A 25,987-nucleotide genomic window follows, 5' to 3' on the forward strand; every position below is an offset into this window, starting at 1 on the left:
TCATCAATATTTTTTTAGAGAAATAAAATGTTGTCCACTTTAAGTAGTACACTGACATACTGCTGGCATTAAAGCTAATATGCTTAGACTAAAAGCCACAAAAGTCCAATTTTGATTTCAGGGGGTCTTTAAGGGGTATCATTAGAACATTATAAGTACATGAGATAGTAATGTGAATTTGATAAGTCCACATTCACTGTCAATATCCTGAGACGTGAGAGAGTTGAAAAAGACATGATTGTAACAGTAAGGCATTTGGAAGTGAGCTGACATCACAATTCATGTTATATATACATATCTGCTTACAAAGGGATTAAAGGGATAATTCACATACAATTTTTATTCTGTCATGAGTTACTCACCGTCATGTTGTTCCAAACCTGAATGGCTTCCTTTCTTCACTTTTATGGAATGGACAAAAGATGGAATGAAACTGAACAGTGACTGAGACTAACATACTGCCTAGCATCTTGTAAGTTTCACTGAACAAATAAAGTCATAATTGTCCAATGTTTGTACGTCATAAATTATTACAGAATTTCAATTTTTGGTTGAACTATCCCTTTAACCGTACGTACCCACTGGCGCGTTGTGAGCGAAAGTGAGCGTTTTTAATGCATTCCTATGGAAGCCGAGCACCACGCTTGCAAGGTGGATTGTGGGATTGACAGCTTCGCGGAGCAAGCTGTTCCCTAGCATTGTGCAATGAGTAGATTTCTAACGCGTCAGTGGAAACGCAGCGTAGGTTTATCATTTTAGCCATTGCAAGATGGCCTAAGACATTGAAATATAAGTGTTGGTATAGTTACCATTTAGCATTTGTCATGGAGCATAAAGGAGCTTATCTAAAGATAGAGTACATTAGTTTAAGTGTTTACTCTTGTGCATTAACGAAAAAGCACATTAAAAAAAAAAAAAAAAAAAAAAAAAAAAAAAATCACACTTTGTTCTCCACAATTCAAACCAAAATAACACTTCATACACATACAAATCTGTACTGGGACAGTCTGCAGTTCATATATCTCCCATCCACTGCAAGGAAAGTCTTTGACTAATAAAAAAATAACTAACGTCACATTTGCCAAAGGTGTAATAATAAAGAGGATGATAGACAGCTGCCAGACTGTGTAAATTTCCTTCTAAATGGGAGAGACTGTCATGGAGAATGTCCCCAAGGTAGAGTGGACTCATGTAGGTCTGTCACAAGGGATTGATTGATGGCTGACAGTTCCAGCCAGGGCTTGGAAAGGAGTCAATCTGTACTGTGTCCTGACACATCGTGCCCTGATTAGAGTAAGACATTCGAACCCGCATCTTTAGGCTCACCTGTATGGGGAGATATATATAGGTTACCACACCTATTGACCAATGAATTTCCATAACTACGCACTGTGCTCAAACATAAATTTCTAGCCAAATCAAATATTGTATTGCTTAGTATGTATATCCACATTAAAAAAAGTATATACACCACTACTTTACTTTTAAAGATCTGATTAATTTAAACAATGTCCCTGATATATGGGAACACTGAAGCATTTGCATGCATAATGCTGATAATTATTAATCAATGAAGATTTTAAAATTAAAAGAGGAAACTGAAACAGAAAAACTGAAGTGGGATGGGTCAAGACTTGCCTTGTTAGGGTTGTTGAGTAACACAGTCTGTGTGACTTGACCAAGGCCTCGTGCTGGAATCACATTACCACTTGGAGCTTTCATTTGCAGCTGAACACTCTAATCAGAAAACATGTGAAAACATGTAACGGACATGTGATTGAGTGATAACAGCTTCCAACTGCAGCTTCCTCACAAGTTTCAATGAGTAGCTGTGTAAAATATATTATCTCTCACTTTAAATGACTGAGAAATACAACATGAGTCATGTACAGGTGCATCTCAATAAATTAGAATGTCGTGGAAAAGTTCATTTATTTTAGTAATTCAACTCAAATTGTGAAACTCGTGTATTAAATAAATTCAGTGCACACAGACTGAAGTAGTTTAAGTCTTTGGTTCTTTTAATTGTGATGATTTTGGCTCACATTTATCAAAAACCCACCAATTCACTCTCAAAAAATTAGAATACATCATAAGACCAATAAAAAAAACATTTTATGTGAATTGTTGGCCTTCTGGAAAGTATGTTCATTTACTGTATATGTACTCAATACTTGGTAGGGGCTCCTTTTGCTTTAATTACAGCCTCAATTCGGCGTGGCATGGAGGTGATCAGTTTGTGGCACTGCTGAGGTGGTATGGAAGCCCAGGTTTCTTTGACAGTGGCCTTCAGCTCATCTGCATTTTTTGGTCTCTTGTTTCTCATTTTCCTCTTGACAATACCCCATAGATTCTCTATGGGGTTCAGGTCTGGTGAGTTTGCTGGCCAGTCAAGCACACCAACACCATGGTCATTTAACCAACTTTTGGTGCTTTTGGCAGTGTGGGCAGGTGCCAAATCCTGCTGGAAAATGAAATCAGCATCTTTAAAAAGCTGGTCAGCAGAAGGAAGCATGAAGTGCTCCAAAATTTCTTGGTAAACGGGTGCAGAAAAAAACACAATGGACCAACACCAGCAGATGACATTGCACCCCAAATCATCACAGACTGTGGAAACTTAACACTGGACTTCAAGCAACTTGGGCTATGAGCTTCTCCACCCTTCCTCCAGACTCTAGGACCTTGGTTTCCAAATGAAATACAAAACTTGCTCTCATCTGAAAAGAGGACTTTGGAACACTGGGCAACAGTCCAGTTCTTCTTCTCCTTAGCCCAGGTAAGACGCCTCTGATGTTGTCTGTGGTTCAGGAGTGGCTTAACAAGAGGAATACGTCAACTGTAGCCAAATTCCTTGACATGTTTGTGTGTGGTGGCTCTTGATGCCTTGACCCCAGCCTCAGTCCATTCCTTGTGAAGTTCACCCAAATTCTTGAATCGATTTTGCTTGACAATCATAAGGCTGCGGTTCTCTCGGTTGGTTGTGCATCTTTCTCTTCCACACTTTTTCCTTCCACTCAACTTTCTGTTAACATGCTTGGATACAGCACTCTGTGAACAGCCAGCTTCTTTGGCAATGAATGTTTGTGGCTTACCCTCCTTGTGAAGGGTGTCAATGATTGTCTTCTGGACAACTGTCAGATCAGCAGTCTTCCCCATGATTGTGTAGCCTAGTGAACCAAACTGAGAGACCATTTTGAAGGCTCAGGAAACCTTTGCAGGTGTTTTGAGTTGATTAGCTGACTGGCATGTCACCATATTCTAATTTTTTGAGATAGTGAATTGGTGGGTTTTTGTTAAATGTGCACCAAAATCATCACAATTAAAAGAACCAAAGACTTAAACTACTTCAGTCTGTGTGCATTGAATTTATTTAATACACGAGTTTCACAATTTGAGTTGAATTACTGAAATAAATGAACTTTTCCACGACATTCTAATTTATTGAGATGCACCTGTATGTGTTTCTTCAACTTCGAGCACTGTAATCTTCTATAAAGTCTTAAAATGTTTTTTAAACTCTCAATAGTTTTTAGTCTACTAACAATGTCCAAAATTAATGTATTAATTTTTTTAAATTATTAATTATAAATAATAATTAATTATAAATAAAAAAAATCAGAAAAGTCATGAAATTCCCACCACTAGGGCTGGGTAAAAATATAGATTTTCCGATGCATCGCGGTCTTCCTATGAATGATCTCGATAATGATTTTTAAATCCTAAGATCAATCTTTCCCTCTATGTGGCAACCCTCTATAATGCAAGTAAATCACTCACATGTGCAACCAAATCTCAGGCTATGCGACTAAAAATGTCTATGATTAGCCACTGGCTAGCGAGTAAATGTTCAGATTTCACTTAGCAGTGATTAAGTAGTATAGTGAAGATGAAGTTATTATCAGAGAGATCCTTTCAGTTCATGTTTAGAGTAAAAATTTGGTTTAACTTGTTCTGTGTGTCCAAAGACGAGATCCATGGATCCATATGTCACTGAATAATGTCTCTTTTAAAAACCTTTCTGCTTTTACAGTCAGTTGTTGATTGAAAATAACAAAAAAATACATATTTAATTCTAATCACACATGGATGCGCTGAAGAAATTATGCACGTCTTCTCTCGTTATATGCGCTTACTGGCTGATGCCACTGGTCTTAAAGAGACAGTACTGATTAAGCGTGTGTTCTACATATCAATGCAAATAGTACAAATTATACAAACAAACAATAAAAATGTAACAAAAATATATATGCAACATAAAATATGCAATTTCAAGACATTAACTGATAGAATAGACTGCATTTGAAAATTGTTCAAAGGCTAAAATGTGACCAATTTGATGAAAAACTAATGATAAAATATAATTTGTAAAATTAATATTTCCAAATTGTACCTAGAATGGTTGCCTAGAAGGTTCCTTTATCACAAAGAGCATTTGCTGAGAATTTATTTTATGTAAGCAAAATGGACATTGTAACATTGAAATGTACCCATATGAATAGATATTGAATTGAGATCGGAATCGAGTTGGGAAATCTGTATCAATACCCAGCCCTACCCACCACAGTGTAATTTCCAGAACATCTCAAATTCTGTATCGTTTAATAGAATTCCGTGACGGAAATTAAATTTTTAACCTTTTTGAAATAAAATGGCCAACTAATTTGCCTTGCTAAGATAAATTTTTCAAGCTAATATTTCCCAGTAGCATATCACCCTGCAGCTCTCGCTTGGTTACCCACCGAAGCCTGGTCAGCCTGGTCAGTACCTGGATGGGAGGCTTCCTGGGGAAAACTACGGTTGCTGCTGGAAGAGGTGTTAGTGAGGCCAGCAAGGGGTGCACACCCTGCAGTCTGTGTGAGTCCTAATGCCCCAGTATAGTGATGGGGACACTATACTGTAAAAAATTAAAAGTCTTTCAGATGAAATGTTAAACCGAGGTCCTGACTCTCTGTGGTCATTAAAAATCCCAGGGCACTTCTCATAAAAAGAGTAGGGGTGGAACCCCAGTGTCCTGGCCAAAACTGCCCATTGGCCTCTATCCATGGCTTCCTAATAATCCTCAATATATATGAACTGGCTACATCACTGTACTCCCCTCTTCACCAACAGTTGGTGTGTGGTGGGTGTTACAGTGCACTATGGCTGCTGTCGCATCATCCAGGTGGATGCTGCACACTGGTGGTGGTTGAGGAGATTCCCCCTATACTATGTAGAGCGCTTTGAGTGTCTAGAAAAGCGCTTTATAAATGTAAATAATTATTATTTTCTGTTTCCTAAATACACACTTTTCACATAATTTGGCAAAATTACAGCTTAATTACAGCCAGTAATAAATATTCTGCTCATTTGTTATTTTTACCTTGATTTTTCTTTGTTGTCTTCAAACATCACTTATCTAATATTTTTCAAATATCTCAATCATGTTCTTGACTGAAACTTTTGTCAACTTGGTTAACAAGTAAACTTACTTTTCATAAAAATAAAGGCATTGAAAAGTACCAAAAATAAATGTTGAAGACCTGGTCAAAAGTTTTAATATGACCTTATATAACAAAAAGAAAAAAGTTGAAATCTGTTAGTCTGAACAAAAATCAATCCCTGGGACACAAAATTGACCCTTGGCTGAGCTCCGCCCCCCTTGGTTACGGTTGCTCGCTCTGACAAGCTCTGCAGAACTCTCCATAGGAATGAATAGGAGATTGCCGTGAACGGACCGTTTTTTTGGCTAAATATTCTCATAAAGGGAATGGATAATATTACATGGGCTGGCATAAAGAGTGACACTGTAAGACATATTTATCTGATGCTTTTTGTAAAAGAAATTGTTAAATTACATAGCAATTTGATTGAAAACTGTGCAGACTGTGAATTAGAGTTAAGGCAAACGATTATCAGTCACTTGAAAAGAGAAAAGCACCATTTGATAGCGATTACAAACCTCATAACATTAATGCAAGTTTGCAGAACTGCTTATAATGTCTCATAACACACTCATTTTGATGCTGTGAACTCTTTTTTTTTTTTACTAATCATCTTCACTAAGACCTGAATCAATACCTAAATGAATTAATGTGAAATTTTTAGCTTTAATTTACCTTGGAGCAAGTGACCCAGCAACGGTTTTTAAATTTTTTGGATCATTTCGATAAAATTCCACTTAAACCTACCCAAACACACATTACACCCATAGGCTCTCATTGTAAAAAAGCAAGCGCTTGTCAGAGAAATGGCGGCGGGGCAACAGTTGCTAAGACAGGATTGGTGAGAAACGCTTTTAAGGCAGGGCTTAGCGAAGGGTTAATTGCCAGAAGTTCAAGAAACACTCATATAGATAAAAAATAAAGATGGTATATATGCAAGTGAGAGTGATACAGACCTTAGGTACTGCTGCTTGGAGGGTAAAGTTGGTGATGTCACTCAGTGAGGAATTGGAAGCAATAAAGGTGATGGTGACATCCGTGTCCATTTGTTTATCACACTGTAGTTTCAGACTCACTCCGTTCTTCTCATATACAGTCACAGCAGGAACTACAATACATGCACATACAAAAACATACTGTACCAGCATTGAGGCACTAGGGGTGTAATGGTTCAAATTTCTCACGGTTCGGTTTGTATCACGGTTTTAGGGTCATGGTTTCGGTTTGGTATTTGCTATATTCAGAAAAAAAATATATATATTACTTCCAAATCCAAAGTAAGAATACTGTATTTGGTAACAAACTCTTCAACAGGTTTTCCCTTAATAACAATCATGGTTTTACAACAGTAACCATATTTTAATCATGGTATTTGTAGTAAAATCATAGTAACCACAAAATAAACATGGTTACTGTCATGGTTACACGATTCCTCAGAATTTTCTTCTTCCACAACAGCGATTCATCTCTCGTCTAGAAGCCCACTAGTACTTCGCCATCGACATACATGATTCAGTGGGCAGGATCTTCATGGCAATGAGAGGACTCTCCCCTGCAATGTTCCGGCAAACATTTACTTACATGAGTGCCACATTCACTGTCTGGCCCACGCCCATGCAAAGACAGCTCTCATAGAGACAGACTGCCCTCACTGCAAGGGCATGAGTCTCAAGACGCTTCGCTTGCGAATCGCCCTCGTTCTGAGGGATGATTCAGCCTCACGCATCCTCCCACCCGCCTCTTCTGTGACACCTGAGGGATCACACGAGCGGCGGGGTCGCGAGGTCGAGCAGGATGAATTTAAGGTGGACCTTGTGCCGGCACACGCCCTGCGAACCCCTCAATCTCCATGTACTGCATCTATGCCAAAACAGTATGTGCTTGATGAGCTTCGGTTCTCTGTAGGAGCGCGCCACCTCGTCACGTTCAGGGGTTCTGAAACTGGGGATGATGTTATGTCTCTCACTGCATCAGGCGAGTGGTCAGTGGATGATGCTGCCGTCCCTTCCCCCAGCGAGGGCAAAGAACGTGCACGCACTACTGAAAAGGAGATGCTTCGTGTCCTTTCAAGGGCTGTCGAAGAGCTCGGTCTCGAGTAACCTCCGGAGAAACCTGAAAAATCTCACCTTGATGAATGGTTCGTGCAGTTCGGATGCAGTCAAGTGACCGCATTCCGCAGATCTGCCCTGCTCTTCCCGGAAGTTCATAACGAACTGACAAAATCCTGGCGCGCGCCCTATTTAATTCGCTCGCATATTGATTCCACTCTGCTCAATAAAGTGGACCACGGGGAAGATAAGAATTATGCCCAACTACCCCCCTGAAAGAGGCGGTAGCGGCACATCTCTGCCTGGCGAGTAGCAGGGTGTGGAACTCACGCCCCAATCATCTTTCAAAGCCGTGTTGACAAAGTCCGCACTGGCTGGAAGTGCATACTCGGTGGCGGGCCAAACTGGTTCAGCGCTCCAAGTTTTCCAAGCCAAGCTCCTCAAACAAATGGACGAGCAAGCCAAGATCCAGAGACATTCGAAGAGCTCCGCACCACTACGGACTTAGCGCTACGAGCCACAAAAGTCACTGCACCGGCCACTGGCAAGTCAATGAGCAACCTGGTATTTTTGGATCATCACATCTGGCTGACCTGATAATCACAAAAAAGGCAAACATGATTTAATCATAAAGTTCCCTAGAGGAGCAAGACGATTAAATCCACCTCAGCCGGCTACAGTCCCGACTTGGGACCAAACTTTGGTCCTAAAAGTGCTCGCAGGGCCCCCCTCCGTAGATTTACGCATGCTCTCTAATAAGACCACACTACTGCTGGCTTTGGCCTCAGTAAAACTGGTCGGTGACTAGGGTTGCAGCGGTATACCGGTTCACAGTATACCATGGTATGAAAATTGATGACTATTATAGCATGTACTTTGCTTACCTACGGTATTGAGAAAAATATGCAACCGGACGGAGAATCTCACCTGCTTGTGCGCATCTCCTTTCCTCCTCGACTGTCTGTCAGACTCAACAACTTGCCCCACACACACATGCAGCGGAGAAAATGTCAGAGAGAAGTGAGGTGAGGGGGTCTGACATAAGTGTGTGTGTGAGTTAAAGCAGTGTTTCTCAACTGGTGGGTCGCAGGTATATTCGGACTGGATCACGGACAGCAGGGAAAGAACAATGCCATGGTTCTCCCATTGAAGATATTTTGGCGGCCGCCCAAGTGATGGCACTTGGGGGCAGTGGTGGCTCAGCGGTTAAGGCTCTGGGTTACTGATCAGAAGATTGGGGGTTCAAGCCCCAGCACTGCCAAGATGCCACTGTTGGGCCCTTGAGCAAGGCCCTTGACCCTATCTGCTCCAGGGGCGCTGTATCATGGCTGACCCTGTACTCTGACCCCAGCTTAGCTGGGATATGTGAAGAAAAAAAAAAGAATTTCACTGTATATGTGCAAAACGTATAATGTGTGATAAATAAATACAATTATAATTAATTATTATAATTATGATAGCCTATTTAGCACTGCCGAGGCAAATTTAATGATAATCTCGCAATCAGCTAAAAGGCTTCTCATCTGCACTTTCACACGAGTGTAACGGAACCAGCTTGCGATCATGATATACTCTGCTCTCTGGCGCGTGTGCAACAACCGGGCTTCCCTTGATATTGCGGAGCGCAGACCTCAAAACTGATGTGACCAATATCAATACTAGTGAGACTTTTCTAGTTTAAAGTGTTACGGAGGAAGTCAACCGTGATGGTGAAACCGTGGTATTTTCGGAGACGGTTATCGTACCGTGAAAATCTCATACCTTTGCAACCCTATCGGTGACTTACATGCACTATCAATTGACAATTCATGTCTGGAGTTTGGTCTCGGTCTTTCAAAAGCCACTGTCAAACCCAGAAAAGGCTATGTGCCTAAGGTTCTAACCACACCCTTCAGAGCGCAGGTGGTTCACTTTCAAGCCCATGTGTGTTAGCAGAACGCAATGTCAAGTGTACTGAGTCGTAAGAGAACGTCTCGGTTATGTAGGGAACATCTCGGTTACGTACGTAACCTCGGTTCCCTGAGACGAAGGGAACGAGACATTGCAAACGCTAGCCGCACTACAAGACTCAGAGTTCTTTGAGGTGCGAGCAATGCGCTCTATGTCCTTCAGTCAGAATATTCTGAGGAATGGTGTTTGCGCACCTGCTTTAATAGCGGACAGCTTCGCGCCTAAAGGGAGGGGCTCAAACACCATAGCCAATATTACAATATTGGCATTATTGTAGAGAGGTTTTAACTTGGTCATGTAGAAGGACACTCCCCATATGCGTTAGCAGAACACAATGTCTTGTTCCCTTCATCTCAGGGCACTGAGGTTACGTACGTAACAGAGACATTTTTAAGCAGGCACTCAATGCTAATTCAGACATACATGAAACAATATCTAAAACGCTTGTGCTGTTCATGGCCATGAAGTTATATTGCCATACTCCATTGGTGAAGATGTGGGATTTCAGCGTATGATTAAAACACTCGAGCCGCAACATCCCAGACCCTTCTTGTATCCATATTAATAGCAAGTTCCTTCTATAGTGATGTACATCTTCCGAATGTTGAATATATGTTGAGTTGAGTTTGAAATGCATTTTGTTGATGCATGTAGTGTAATAGTGCAGGTATTAAGTTAAAATACTGATTTAGTAATTAGAGAAAAGGTGTTTTTTTATATAGTTAAGGTCCCTAAACCTAGTTAAGGTTACTATAGTAATATTGTAATAATCATGACTGAAGTAACCATGACTGCTGTCTCCAGGGTTTTCTTAGCAAAAATCATGGTTTTGATACAATTAACCATGGTTTTCTAACAGTAATACTGTAGTTTCTATATAGTAACCATGATTTTACTATATATTATAACAAGGAGTGTAACGGTTCTCGGTAAAAAAACGAACTGTACGGTTCACCACCCACGGTTCGGGAAGCACTGGCACAGCAGTTCACCTCATTTTAATAATGCATCTGGAGCACAAGTTTTGGTCAAGAAAACAAAGCATCAAACAGACAGGTACAGTTACAACCTCCGCTAATGCACCTGAATGGATCTGTAAATTGATACGCTCCACCTGTTTCACATGGGTCAACTTGATGACATCATTGTCCTGCAAGCATTGTGTGTAGTTGAAAATGGCAAGTGGAGAAAACGAGCCCCCTGTGTTTTTCCTTTCTGGGAACATTTTCTTTTTGCAGTCAATTACAACAGTGACGGTCAAAATACGTTTACAAAACAGACACTGTTTGCAGACATCGCTTGACCTATTATTTTTACCGAGAACCATTTCAACCTTATGAAGCACCAACAAAATTGGTTTTCAGAAAAAAAATAAAAACAATGCAGAACACTTTGCAGTAGGGAATTATGTGGGTGGAGAAACAAAGCAGTGGTCAGTGCTCCAGGTTTCTGCATTTTCTCACCTGCTGTAAGCTCCAGTTCTCCAAGCAGGTCAAGAATATCTCCGGCGCTAGAGGTAGATGTTGGTGGAGTGCTGGTTGGGGCTGGGCTGGACTGAAGAATTATATCGGTCTCACCCAGAAGACCCAGAAGGTCACATACCTTTAACAGAGAACCAGCAAAATGAAATAACAGTCTGTTACATACTGTACATATTTAATAACAACTTGTGCTTAAATACAATTTTCTATACTTACCTGGCTTGCTGGTTCTGAGGGCAAAACTGCAGCTTTGGGTGTGTCAGGCTCCTTAATAGTCTCTACAGATGTGTCTCCATTGGTGTGGCCAGGTGAGTTTTTATCCATCACAGGCATTCTCTCCAACACTGCAGCTCTGAGAGGATGATAGTGAACTTGATCAGTTTTAATTACTGCTAAACAGGTGTACCAATAATGAATGATCTCAGGTTTTATTTTAAATTCAGGGTTCCCATTCCTTTTGAATTCTCCAGTCATTCATGATTACCATATAAGGATTTTTCAAGAAATAATTTTATAGAGATAGCAGTCACTGAGAGATATTTCTTTCCAATTAAATATTTTAAAGTTGAGAATAACTAGAACAGTTTTATTCACTATAGAATTGTAAGACTTTTTAAAATTTAATTTGTTTCCATGACCTTTCCAGGCCTGGAAAATTCCCTGATATTTATGGGTTTTCCATAACTTTGGGAACTCTATATATTGAGTTGAGAACAAAAGTACTTCTGTGGTACCTCATATGGTCATATTTCTTGAAGAGGGCATTATACTCCACTGCCCTCTGCTGAAGTTCTAAGTCAATGCAGCTGCCATAGATGCTGACAATACTTCTGATTCGGCTTATAAAAAAAAAAAAAAAGTGAAATGAAAAAGATGTATAAGAAAAATAGACAGCAAATACACTGAGATAATCTATAGAAAGTATGGAGAAAGTATTGTATGTGTGAGAGTTGGCAACTTTTCACTGTCGTCAGTTCTCATATCTTATCAGTTGTAGCTATATTGCATGACAATGTATTTTTGACAATATTTAAAAAGAGTTTATTCTTACTCTACATTTTCTGTGATGCGAGTGCTCAGTTTCATGGTAGCTGTGAGTGCGAAGCCTCTAGTTGTCGGCGATGACATGTGAGATTGAAGAACTGTTTCCAAGGCATCCAGGACGTCCTCCTCCTTAACCTAGTGACAGAAAAGTTTCAGGGAAGCTCAATATACTCACCCCTTACAAAAAAGTACTGTGGTGGTACCATGGTACAGTGATGGCATCAGATAGTAATACCACGGTTCAGACATGCAAAATGACATACATTTTAAAATCGAATAATCGTGAATAATTAGGCTGGTTGATGTCCACCTGACATCAATCAGATGAGTTTCTTATTGATATAGTGATGCTAAGCAAAGCCCTTCGGTAGAATGACTGCCAGATATATGCACTAAATAACGTGCTAAATAACATGAACCTTTTATTTCACAAGACTCAAAAATCATATTTGTAACACAAAAAAGGAGACCTACAGAATATGCAAAAATATTGCACAACACAGGCAATTTAAATTCTGACAGTCATTGTCTTGAAAGCAGTGAATTTGAACAAAAGTGGTGCTTTGTTAGCTGTAGCAGCTGAGTTTTACCATACTGACAGTTACTAAACATGCTGTAAGCATGCTAAAACCCTCTCAGAGAAGTTAAGTTTCTATCTAATACTTAATACTTTTACTTAGCATATTCATGTACCATGATATTTACATGGTACTTCAAAGAACACCTTGGTACTACCATAGTACCAAAAAACCATGGTACTTCTTAGTCCTTATTTGTTAGCGACTTACAAGACAAAATACACCATGTTTCAATTTATCTGTCAAACGTGCTACAAATAAACAAAATTGTCAAACTGATACTGTATTGATGCTGATCGATACTCCACAAATTCTTCCCCTTCATGTCTCTTTACCTGTACAGGTTCTATCTCCTCACACTCTCCCTTCAGCAGCAGGTCTCCATATTCTCCTATGCACCAGCATGCTACCTGAACCAAGGATTGCTACAAAGATACAGGCAGACTGTCTATTACAAACATGCACTTAGAAAAAGCATATATGACCAAAAACATCTTCAAACAATTTGAGTCAATAATTTGAGTTATTTATGTGTAATTACTATGTTTTTACATACTTATAAATGCAAACCATATCCTTACCTGTGAAATATCTTTTACTAGCGCTCTATAGAGCTTGTGAACAGTGTAACTGTGGAGTTCAGATGCAGTAGTGATAAGTTGGATTAGGTTCGGAACGGTCTCATCTCTTACATCGCCCCCTGCCTGAGAGAGTGGGTACTATATTTACAACTTCTTGTGGTTTACAAGCAACTGTATCAAAATAAACACAACATCAAGATGAACACCACTGTTTATTTGTGAATGTGATAAAACTGGCAAACAGGTCGCAGTTTGGAGGTATGTAACCGGTTTGGTTGTGTAGCGATGGGTGTTTACCGTAGTGAGCACATGCAGGATGGTATCAATGTGCCAGCGCTTAGAAGGGGAATACCTGACCGAGACAAAGAGACAGAGTGTGGTTCAGTGCCTATGATTTGCCCACATACCCACAGTTAGACACAAAGCACATAATACTGCTACAAATTGAGTTTTCTTCAAAATGACAGCAATACAGAGACCAACTTAAAGAGACTGAATCTCATTCACCAATAACTGCATGCAACCGTTCATATGTGCGCAGAAAACACGATAAATACATTTTATGTAGGCCTATATTACACATGATCGGCTGCAATTTTATGCAGAACCAATCCAAGATTAAGTTATAATGCACATTGTTTTTGTTATTCTGAATAAGACTTATTATAGGGTTACTTAATGGGATAGTTCACCCAAACCCATTTACTCACAGATTACATTGTTGTATGACTTTCTTCTGCAGAACACAAACAAAGTAGAATATTTCAGCTCTGTTGGTCCTAACAATGCAAGTGAATGGTGAGCAGACCTTTGAAGCTCCAAAACTCGCATAAAGGCCACATAAAAGTAATCCATATGACTCCATAAATCTCCACTTTCACTTTCACAATCAGAATCAGCTTTATTGCCAAGTATGCTTACACATACAAGGACTTTGTCTTGGTGACAGGAGCTTCCTGTGCACAACAATACAAAACAGCAACAAGACATAGATAATAATAAAAAATAATTAAAAATGTTATTAAAATAAAAACTGAATAGAATAGAAAATAAAGTATATATAGAATACACAATAAGACGTGTGTATGTGTGTATATACACACACACACACACACACACACACACACACACATACATATATACACATATACACAACCATTCAAAAGTCTAGGGTCACTTACTCATTCTTTATTAAATTTTTTTTTTTCCTTCACGTTTTAGAATAATAGTAAAGTCATCACAACTATGGAATAATGGCCACACCTTGCCTAGATTTAGCAGAAATGTACTCTTGGCATTTTCTCAACCAACTTCTTGAGGTATCACCCTGGGATGCTTTCTAAACAGTATTGAAGGAGTTCCCATCTATATGTTGGGCACTTATTGGCTGCTTTTCTTAATTATTCGGTCCAAGTCATCCATTTCAAAAACTTTTTTTTTAAATAAAATTTTAGTTTTGTAATTAAATAAATTAGTATGCTAGCACAATTATATTTTTGTCTACAAAATTAATCTCAAACATTTAAGCATACGCCTTCAGATCAAAAGGTTTTTAAGATCATGAGAAACATTTCAGGCAAGTGACCCCAAACTTTTGAATGGTTGTGTACATACATATACATACACATATACACATATACACACACACACAGACACACACACACAGACACACACACAGACACACACACAGACACACACACAGACACACACACAGACACACACAGACATAGTGCAAATCTAAATACAAATCTGTTATATACAGTGCAAGGGAATGTAATGACAGAAGAGGCTGGATGTGTTGGATAAGTATAAAAAAGATTAGACTGTGAATTGCACATAATTATTTCTCAATGGGGCAGTTTTAACTGTTCATGAGATGGATAGCCTAGGGAAAAAACTGTTCCTGTGCCTGACGGTTCTGGTGCTCAGAGCTCTGAAACATCGGTCAGAAGGCAACAGTTCAAAAAGGTAGTGGGCAGAGTGAGTGGGGTCCAGTCCGAACTGTTCTTTGTAGTCTTCTGATATCCAATTTCGTAGCTGAACCAAACCAGACAGTTATTGAAGTGCAGAGGACAGACTCAATGACTGCTGAGTAGAACTGTATCAGCAATGTCTGTGACAGTTTGAACTTCCTCAGCTGGCAAAGGAAGTACAACCTATGCTGGGCCTTTTTCACAATGGAGTCAATGTGGGTCTCCCACTTCAGGTCCTGTGAGATGGTAGTGCCCAGGTACCTGAATGACTCCACTGCTGCCACAGTGCTGTTTAGAATGGTGAGGGGGGTTAGTGTTGGGGTGTTCCTCCTAAAGTCCACAATCATCTCCACCGTTTTGAGCGTGTTCAGCTCCAGGTTGTTTTGACTGCACCAGACAGCCAGCTGTTTAACCTCCCTTCTGTATGCAGACTCCTTGTCATCTCAGATGAGGCCGATGACAGTGGTGTCGTCTGCAAACTTCAGGAGCTTGACAGAGTGGTCCTTGGCGATGCAGTCATTGGTGTAGAGGGAGAAGAGTAGTGGTGAGAGCACACATCCCTGGGGGGCATCAGTGCTGATTGTACAGGTGCTGGAAGTGAATTTCCCCTGTCTCACAAGCTGCTGCCTCTCCATCAGAAAGCTGGTAATCCACTGACAGATAGACGTGGGAACAGAGGGTTGGTGTAATTTAGTCTGGAGTATAGCTGAGATGATGGTGTTGAAAGACGAACTGAAGTCCACAAAAAGGATCCTTGCATATGTCCATGGTCTGTCCAGATGTTGCAGGATATGATGCAATCCCATGTTGACTGCATCCTCCACAGACCCGTTTGCTCGATAAGCAAATTGAAGGGGATCTAGAAAGGGTCCAATGATGTCCTTCAGGTGGGCCAACACAAGTCTCTCTAATGATTTCATGACCACAGACGGCAGGGCGACAGGTCTGTAGTCATTAAGTCCTGTGATTTTTGGTTTCTTTGGGACAGAAATGATTATTGAGCATTTGAAGCAGCATGGGACTTCACACTGCTCCAGTGATCTATTGAAAATCAGTGTGAAGATGGGGGCCAGCTGGTTAGCACAGGATCTAAGACACGCGGGTGAAACGCCATCTGGGCCCTGTGCTTTCCTTGTCTTTTTTTTTTTTTTTGGAAGATATGGCACACTTCCTCTTCACAGATCTTAAGTGCAGGTTGAGTAGCAGGAGGAGGGAGGAGAGGGGTTGCTGGAGGTGTTGGTGTTTGTGTGAAGTGAAGGTCAGAGCGGGTGTGGGGTGTGAGATTGGGCCTTTCAAATCTACAGAAGAACACATTCAGGTCGTCATCCAGTTGTTGGTCCACCAGAGGGTTGGGGGCAGGAGTTCTGTAATTCGTAAATTGTTTCATGCCACTCCACACTGATGCAGATTCGTTAACTGAAAACTTGTTTTTCAGCTTCTCAGAGTATCTTTTTTCAGCCACTCTGATTTCCTTATTCATTGTGTTCCTGGCCTGATTGTACAAGACTTTATCCCCACCTCTGTACGCATCCTCTTTGGCCAGACGAAGCTGCCTGAGTTCTGCGGTTTGTCATTGTTGAATGTTAAATAAGTCCTAGTAGGAATGTATATATCCTCACAAAAACTGATATATGATGTCACAGTATCTGTGAGCTCATACAGGTCAGTGGCTGCAGCCTCAAAAACACTCCAATCAGTGCAGTCAAAGCAGGCTTGTAGTTCCAGCTCTGCTTCATTGGTCCATCTCTTTACAGTCTTTAATACAGGCTTAGCAGATTTTAGTTTCTGTCTGTAGGTTGGAAGAAGATGAACCAGACAGTGATCAGACAGTCCCACAGCTGCTCTAGGGACAGAGCAATATGCATCATTTATTGCTTTGTAGCAATGATCCAGTATATTTCTGTCTCTGGTTGGGCATGTAATGTGCTGTTTGTATTTGGGCAGTTCACGTGTAAGGTTTGCTTTGTTCAAATCCCTAAGAATAATAATAACTGAGTCCGGGTATTGTTGTTCCGTGTCTGTGATCTGATCAGCCAGCTGTTGCAGCGCTGCATTCACACACGCATTTGGCGTGATATAAACACTCACCAGAATAAACGAGGAAAACACCTGCAGCGAGTAGAAAGGCTTACAGTTAATAAAGAGCGCTTCCAAATTAGGACAGCACATCTTCTTTAACGTTGTTACATCTGTACACCAACTTTCACTGATGTAAAAGCATGTTCCACCGCCTCTTGTTTTCCCCATTAAATCCGCGATGCAATCAGATCTGAATAGCTGAAAGCTCAGCAGATGTAACGTGCTGTCCGGAATGGCTTCACTCAGCCAGGTTTCTGTGAAGCACAAGGCAGCAGAGGTTGAAAAGTCCTTGTTTGTATGGGTTAGGAGATGTAGTTCGTCCGTTTTGTTAGGCAGAGAGCGGAGATTCGCTAGATGAATGCTCGGCAGCGCTGTTCGAAAACCCGCACCAACGGAGCCTGACCAGTGCGCCTGCTCATCTCCCTCGCCTGTGTCTCTTGAACAGCACAGCTGCGCCTCCAACTAAAATGTCCAGCAAAGCCTCCGAATATTCAAAATCCAGGGGAAAGATTTTCTGGTATATGCTGCCGAATGTTCAGCAGTTCGTCCCTGGTAAAACTGAAATTACTAAACACAGGACAATCAAACAAAAAAAAAAAATCAAAAGAATAGGAGCACTCCACACCGAGGGTGCCATCCATGGCACCATCATGATATGTACATCTCTAAATAAAAATGTGAAAGAATGTGAAAGTGGAGGTTTATAGCAAAAAAGGACTTACCTATTGATATGTTTCTCACCCACACTTATATTGCTTCTGAAGATATGGATTTAACCATTGGAGTCTAATGAATTACTTTTATGTGGCCTTACTGTGATTTTTTAAACTTCAAATGTCTGGTCACCATTCACTTGCATTGTATGGACCCACAGAACTGAAATATTCTTCTAAAAATCTTTGTTTGTGTTCTGCAGAAGAAAGAAAGTCATACACATCTGGGATGGAATGAGGGTGGCTATATGATGAGAGAATTTACATTTTTGGGTGAACTTTCCCTTTAATTATTAAATTTATAATATAAAGTATTTATGTGTGCGAGCCAAGAGAGAGAGTTGCTAAGATGTGACTGTTGAGTAAAGGGAGATTGTACACATGTACAGGGCAGAGACATAGACGTGAACATTTAATGGATGAAATTAACAGGTATATATGAAGTACGAAAAGACCAAAAGTGACGAAAAAAATTATACCTTTCAGCAGCGTTGAAGATGCCAGAAGCGGTTTGAGATCGCAGCTCTGGGGGGCAGGTTGAAAGAAAAATCAGAAGCTCTTTCATCATGGAGCGAATGTTCACAGCCGACACAAGGGCAAGTGAGAGATCCAAAGCACGACTGCAAAACAAAAAAAACAAAAAAAGGAAAAAAAAAGGGCATTATGAATAACTATAACTGCATCTTGCTTTGAGTTTGTATATTTCTATATTTTCTAAAAGTTCTAATTTTCTATAACTTCTGGATACCGTTTCACAGAGGCATCTTGATCTTTCAGGCAGTCCACAATGGTGCCTCTGTGCCTCTGCACTGCATTTTGATCCGTCTGCACTATCTTCTGGAGTGATGTCATTGATATATAGCTGTAATGCATAAGAGAGGAGATCGAAAGAGAGGCTACAAAACAGCATGAGTAGGAGTGAGAAACAAAATGAAGAGAAACAAGACAAAGTGCAAGTTCTCTATATTATCTAGTACTGCAGTTCACATATAGCGATGTTCATATGTAGTCATATATCTATTTGGTCAGTTAAATCCAAATATTACTTAAACATCAGTTAAACATTCTGAAATTGATGTGCACTTGATGTGATGAATGTGACTTAACATGATTGGAGAATGTAATTACACTTCAAAACGTGCATCATCTCATTGACACTAAACCCATCAGTCAAATGCATCAACCAAAAATCAAAGGAATAGCTCTTTAGAACAAGTTCTAAAGTTTTTCAAACCCCTAGTATTTCAGATGGCAGCAACAAAAAAATTAAGCTATGCATTTGCAACCAGAAAAACTGGCTAAACCTGACCGTCTCTGCACAAGGTATTGTGATTGTAATCAGGTCTCACTGAGGTGGTAACAGTGACACAGACCAGCACAATAAGTTTGTGGTGGCTAAACAAAAAACTTTAGATTTGATTTGAGTTAATCAGATTTGATAAAATGACCAATGCTTTTAAATATGTAAAAAAATAAATAAATAAATAAATAAAAAAAACGAAGCATACCGAATATTCCTGTCGTTATTAAGAAGAAACCTCCCCAGAATGTTTACAGCTAGCACCTTAAAAAAGACATAAATTCATTATATACAATTTTAAGAACCATTTAATGACATAAAACAAACTAAAACAATATTTTCATATCTTAAATCAGTCACCATGATAAAACTGTCTCTAAAAAATACTGTATGAAAGTGTTACCAACCCTTAGCCCACTCTCCGAGTTGATGTCCATGATAGTTAGGACCGTTTCATACAGCACAGCACTACCTGCAGTCTTACTGCTGTCTGTATTTGTGGCCACCTGTGCATCAAAACCCAGAACAACAACAGAATCAATCATACACATTATGACCTCTGCTTATCTGCTTATGCATATATATAAACTACAGTATATGCATAACTGTGCATTAGACAGTGTGTGTTTGCTCTACTATACCTGTGCCAGCAAATCATTCATGGCATCACTAGCTGTGTCATTATTATGACCCAGAATCCTTAACAACCTAAGAATGCGCACCTAAGTGAAAGAAAGATCCTGATGAATCTAATTAACTTTTCAGGGACCTGGTAATTCATTGCCATTCTTTTTAAGTGTGGATCTAAAGAACATCCTACATATTTTGATGGTGTGAGAGTTAAGCATAATGTGTAGGAACAAATATGTTACAATGAGTCAAATTAGTCACATATGGCAGCATTATGAGTGACATTAAGTTGGACTGTAACCAACCGACCTGTAGAAAGGGGTCACAGATACCAGCTACGTTGTGCTCTGGAGAATAACTGGATGTTACAAGACTTCTCATAATCTGGACCAGTTCAGGAACAGCCTAATGCAAATGGAAGAACCCAAACATATATGGTAAGTGTCCTTTATATATAGTAATAGTTGAGGTAAAAATTTGTGTACAAATTAACATAAATTACCTTGCGAAACTGACCAAGAGTATCACGATTCTGCCCACACAATTCAGTGATAAGAACTACAGCACCATGCAAAACCCCTGTGGACACCACAAATCATTTAGGTCACAGGAATAAATCAATGATCATTTACACTGGACTTATAACAGTTTTTGTGAAGAAAAAACTTTTAAAAAGAAGTTATAAAAAAGTAGCAAAGTGGCTAACCATGGTTCTTCTCAGAGAGTAGAGACCTTGCTGAAGGAGTGAACAGCTCTCCAAGCTCTGGAACTTTTCGTATTATGTGGACAGCACACAAGGTGGCCTAAAGAATTAATACAATGTTTATTAGCATGTAGACTGAATATGTAGGAAGAAGGGCTGGGTATTGATACAGATTTCCTGATTCAATTTCGATTCAATTTGATATTGATTCATATAGGTATATTTCAGAAATTCTCTCCCAGTTAATGCTGTTAATTATACAAGGGACCTTCTAACTAAGTGCATTATGAAAATATTAATTTGACTTTTTATATTTTTTATCATTTGTCACATTTTTGTATTATTGTATTACAATCCATGTATTATTATTAACAATCAATTAAAAAGATATAATATTTAATATATTATTTTTGTTACATGTTTATTGTTTAATTGCATAACTGATACTATTTACAAGTATTTACATTGGTTTGTTGAACACTTGCTAAAACCTGTACTGTCTCTTTAACAAAACAGGTATTTCTGTAAAGAGAGCCTGTAAGTGAGCGCATAATAACGAGAGAGGACTCAAACAACTTTATCTCATTTGTGCCATGCACGATTAGAATAAAATTTTTATTTTTTGTTGTTTTTACTAAAAGAGAAATTATTCGGCCTGGTAGCTCAGTGGTAAAGACGCTGGCTACCACCCCTGGAGTTTGCTAGTTCGCTAGTTTGAATCCCAGGGCATGCTGAGTGACTCCAGCCAAATTGAGGAGATGTAGATCGTCCGTTTTGTTAGGCAGAGAGCGGTGATTTGCTAGATGAATGCTCGGCAGAGCTGTTCGAATACCTGTCTCTTGAACAGCACAGCTGCGCCTCTGACTAAAATGTCCAGCAAAGCGTCCGAAAACCAAATTGGCCCGGTTGCTAGGGAGGGTAGAGTCACATGGGGTAACCTCCTCGTGATCGCTATAATGTGGTTCGTTCTCGGTGGGGCGCGTGGTGAGTTGAGCGTGGTTGCCGTGGTGGATGCTGTGAAGCCTCCACATGCGCTATGTCTCTGTGGCAACGCGCTCATCAAGCAACGTGATAAGATGCGCGGGTTGATGGTCTCGGATGCAGAGGCAACTGGGATTCGTCCTCCGCCACCCGGACTGAGGTGAATCACTATGCAACCACGAGGACTTAAAAGCACATTGGGAATTGGGCATTCCAAATTGGGAGAAAAAGGCGAGAAAATTCCCTCCCAAAAAATTTGAAATTATTCAATAACAAATGGGTCACGTGGATCTCGTCTTTGGACACACATTTACACAGAACAACTTTCTCTCTCAACACGCAGTGAAAGGATTTTGCTGCTGAAAATTTCAAATTTGGTTGCAAATGTGAGTGATTTCCTCTCATTGCAGTGGAGGGTTGGGCATAGAGTTAAAGATCGATCTTGTGATTTAGGAATCGATATCGAGATCGTTCAAATGAAGATTGTGATGCATCGGAAAATCTATATTTTTACCCACCCCTAGTAGAAAGGTGAAATTAGAGGTTTGGATGCGGACACGACATGATTTAAAACATTTAAAGAAAGCAGCCTATTTACATATAATATCATGAACTTACCTTTTTTTTTATGAAAGAGTTAGAGGCCCTGAGGAGCCGTTCGATCTCTGGTGCCAGGTCTCGACACATCTCAGCTGAACCCATGCAGGCCAGAGTGCATAGAGCCAGAGACTGGACATACTGGCTGCTGTGGGAAAGGTCACTACAAAAGAGATAAAGAACAATTCAGATTCACAATTAAAAACTACTGTTTATTATAGGAGGAGGTTTACATAATTGTCCAAAATACACTCTAAAAACCTTTCTGTGATAGTACTTAGTACATAGTACTTACTTCTTGATTGAGTTGGTAATCAGTAAGCTAGCATCCTGCTTCTCATCCAAGAGCATCATGGCTCCCAGGTAACCAATCCGCTTCTCACTGTACCTGGTGCTTGCAATCAGGCGAACACACTCCATCTGTAAGAGTCAATACTAATGCCACTAGCACGTATAAAAACACAACAGATAAAACATGAGGAGTAAAAACGAGAAGATACAGAGAAGGCAAAGTGCCTATTTGAGGTAAAAGAAAGTTGCACCAGTAAGGCATAAATGAGGAAGCAAGATGTGACGTTTCCATAAAAAGATATGCAAAACATGATTAACAATCAGTCCGTTACCTGGCCGAAGTGTGCAGGGTAGCCCAGCATGTGCACATAAAGTAGTTTGGCCAGGCTGTGCGAACGCTCCCCATTGTCACTCTGGCGAAACTGCGCCCGGATATCCGCACACTCTCTTTGTATGATGCCCCTCTCTTCACACTGGGTTCGTGCACTCCGGATCACCCGGATCATTTCCTGCAAACGCACTGATGGAGTCATAACTGTATCTGTAAGAGATGGAGAGGCACAGGTCATGGAAGACTTTACATTGGTAGTTTGTTGGAGTATGTTGCATATTTGTACAATAAGTCGAAAAACTAATCCTGATTATGCTTCATAATGGGATCAGCCACACTTTAGAACAGATTTCATAATCGTCGCCCCAGATTTGATGTCTGTAACATTTGTTTGTGTGTCTCCAAATTGATCACAGCATGGAAATTCTATATATGAAGAAGCACATATGAGATTTAAAAAGCTACAGCAGTAAATAACAACTTAAATTTTAGTCTGTTCCTGACCTAAAGGCCCAATAAACTTCCGGAGAAGTTCTTCTTCATTCTTCATTCAGGGGTAAAAAGAAGTTTGAAACAGCCAGGCAACGGTATACTGTTTGTGAACATTCAGACACCCGCCACACCACTGTGGGAGGCGTTTAGAAGTACATTTAAATATGAGGACGCTCAGTAAAACCTTAACTACTGTGACATTAAAATGTGTTATCAATGACTTAATGCCTCAATCTATGAGAACAATTCACACTAGATGAGTAAAGGATGCTTTTTTAACCACTCGACAATGATTTACAATCATTATACAGTACACAGATGAGCCAAAACATTATGATCACTCACAGGTGAAGCAAATAACGTTGATCACCTCCTAACAACGAAGGCTATTTTAAGAAAAATTGTAACGATGGTGTCACAACACAGTGCATCGCACCCTGCTGCGTAATGTGCTGCATAGCCGCTGACCGGTCAGAGAGCCCATGATGTCCCGTCCACCGTCGAAAGTGCCAACAATGGGCATGCGAGTGTCGGAACTGGACCTTGGAGCAGTGGAAGAAGGTCGCCTGGTCCAATGAGTCCCGTTTTCTTTTACATCACGTGGACGGCCGTGTACGTGTCCACCGTTTACCTGGGGAAGTTATAGCAGCCAAGATGCACTGTGGAAAGATGACAAGCCGGTGGAGGGAGTGTGATGCTCTGGGCAATGTTCTGCTGGGAAACCCTGGGTCCAGCCATTCATGTGGACGTCATTTTGACACGTGCCACCTACCTAAACATCGTTGCAGCCCAGGTACACCCCTTCATAGCAATTTTATTCCCTGATGGCAGTGACCTCTTTCAGCAGGATAATGCGCCCTGCCACACTGCACACATTGTTTGGGAATGGATTGAGAAACATGATGAAGAGATCAAGGTGTTGCCCTGGCCTCCAAATTCCCCAGATCTCAATCCAATTGAGCATCTGTGGGATGTACTGGACCATCAAGTCCGATCCACGGCAGCTCCACCTCGCAACTTACAGGACTTGAAGGATCTCCTGCTAATGTCTTGGGTGCCAGATACCACAGGACACCTTCAGGGGTCTTGCAGAGTCCATGCATCATCAGGTCAGCGATGTTTTGGGGGGTGGTCATAATATTTTGGCTCATCAGTGTATGTTTTGTGTGGAAATGAGCAGTGTAGACATTCTCCTTTTATATTCCACAGAGGATACAAAGTCATACAGGTTTGTAACAGCATGAGGGTGAGTAAATAACGACAGAATCTTTGGGTGAATATTCATATTTTGGTGAACTGCTCCTTTAAAATCCAGGTCTGAATGGTCAATAAGCATTGGGGCCAGTCACCTTTGTTTACACTTGTGTGCAGGTGAGGAAGATACACCTGCATTCACTCTGGAAGTTCCCAGGCTGACTGCATTAATTTGCTGACGTTGTCAGACGAATTCTAATCTAAACACTTGCCGTTCACATCAAATTATCGTCTTAACGTCTAATACGGCCATCTTCATATTTTATTAAAGCGCAGCCAACGTGTTTATACTCCGTCACTTTCCTAGAACCGTTCTCAAACACAACGCATCTCTACGTCAAAAAACGGATAAAAACACGAATATCGACACACAAGTGATACTGATTATAGAGGCTGAATGATGGAGCATCTGCGATCGATTTATTTTCACTTGTCACTCTCTTCGTTGCAAGAGCATTTGGGGCCGTTTACGCCGAACGTGTTTACTGCGTCCATCCGCGCTGTTATAAAACATGTAAACGTGAGCTCAAGCTGAACGGACGCCTTGACCGTTGCGCCGCGTTTTTCAGTTTCTCGTGCAGGATTTAAAAAGAACTTCAACCGTTAAAAACGCGTCTCGAGACGCCAGCGCTCTGTTTTCCGCGCAAGAACGTGTTCCGCCTGAACGGCCCCTTTGAGGAACGTAAACATTTCCTGCTTTATTATTCAGTGTGATACATCTGTGTGATACAAACTAAACTGAGTATTACTTATGCTTTTTTTCGCTGTCAAAAGTAAAGTTTTTAAACCCCTAGCTTCTCTGTCACCGCTGGCGTTTCCAGCATCTAATCCCAGACTCGTCGTCTTACCTTTGCAGCGCAGATATTCCACTCGCAGATGCCTGCTCTTAAATCCCTAATTCATCCGCTCCTCTACTGTTAACCTTACCATGTAACTGATGGTAACAACACAGGGTGTTTTACGGTACGAATAACTTCACGCTGTAACAGCATTCATGAATGTGCTCATAGTGCCGCGCAACTTCCGCCATCCGGGTGTGCCATTCATTGCCTGTCCAGCCGCTATGGAACTGGAAATGTACTTGCGTGCGCTGAATTTAAAGGAACTACGCATTCTTTAGTGATGTGTTATGTATCTTTGAAAGTTACCATTTTAAAAACAGTTTCGGAGAGTAATGTTTATTTTCAGGAACCTCGACATTTATTGGCTCATTATTTGCTCAGGAGATTTACTCCACCAACTCAATGCTTAGGTGGAGTAAATTGGGAAGGCAGTCCACGTTTTGTTCTTTTAAAATAATGGAGATGACTGTAGTCGGAAGAATAGGGCTCAGTATAATGGCAGCACATTACAAAATGTATAATAGAACACACTGTACCAGTAGCCTTCTTGTAATAGCCTATACAGTATATTGTCTGCTCACAGTAACAAAAAACTACCATGGCTTTTTTTAGACAATGGTAATACAATGAATTTTGGACATTGGAGTACTGAGTACAATAGTACATGAATATGATAGTCATTCAGTATGCCTGGCCAAA

General features: G+C 40.4%; 1 protein-coding gene across 2 annotated transcripts; it reads right to left on the reverse strand.

Annotated features, from left to right (window-relative positions):
• Window positions 1-25,500, reverse strand: LOC127442323 (AP-1 complex subunit gamma-1-like). Of its 2 annotated transcripts, XM_051700251.1 has the most exons (22): window positions 25,295-25,500; window positions 22,702-22,910; window positions 22,374-22,498; window positions 22,100-22,241; window positions 20,504-20,600; window positions 20,300-20,376; window positions 20,107-20,202; window positions 19,809-19,889; window positions 19,575-19,673; window positions 19,376-19,431; window positions 18,616-18,729; window positions 18,347-18,487; window positions 13,400-13,454; window positions 13,103-13,225; window positions 12,857-12,946; window positions 11,951-12,078; window positions 11,634-11,738; window positions 11,116-11,251; window positions 10,882-11,020; window positions 6,377-6,528; window positions 1,639-1,737; window positions 1-1,326 (listed from the first exon to the last, which is right to left on the reverse strand). In XM_051700251.1, the coding sequence occupies exons 2-22, from the start codon at window positions 22,900-22,902 to the stop codon at window positions 1,201-1,203; spliced, it is 2,382 nt and encodes a 793-aa protein (XP_051556211.1). In that variant the 5' UTR covers window positions 22,903-22,910; window positions 25,295-25,500; the 3' UTR covers window positions 1-1,200. The 2 variants fall into 2 exon arrangements, with proteins under 2 accessions (XP_051556211.1, XP_051556212.1); XM_051700252.1 differs by lacking the exons at window positions 1-1,326; window positions 1,639-1,737 and adding an exon at window positions 3,457-5,227.
• Window positions 25,501-25,987: the final 487 nt, after the last annotated feature.

Source organism: Myxocyprinus asiaticus, chromosome 6 (genome assembly GCF_019703515.2).
Source record: "Myxocyprinus asiaticus isolate MX2 ecotype Aquarium Trade chromosome 6, UBuf_Myxa_2, whole genome shotgun sequence".
In the NCBI taxonomy this organism is placed as follows: Eukaryota; Metazoa; Chordata; class Actinopteri; order Cypriniformes; family Catostomidae; genus Myxocyprinus; species Myxocyprinus asiaticus.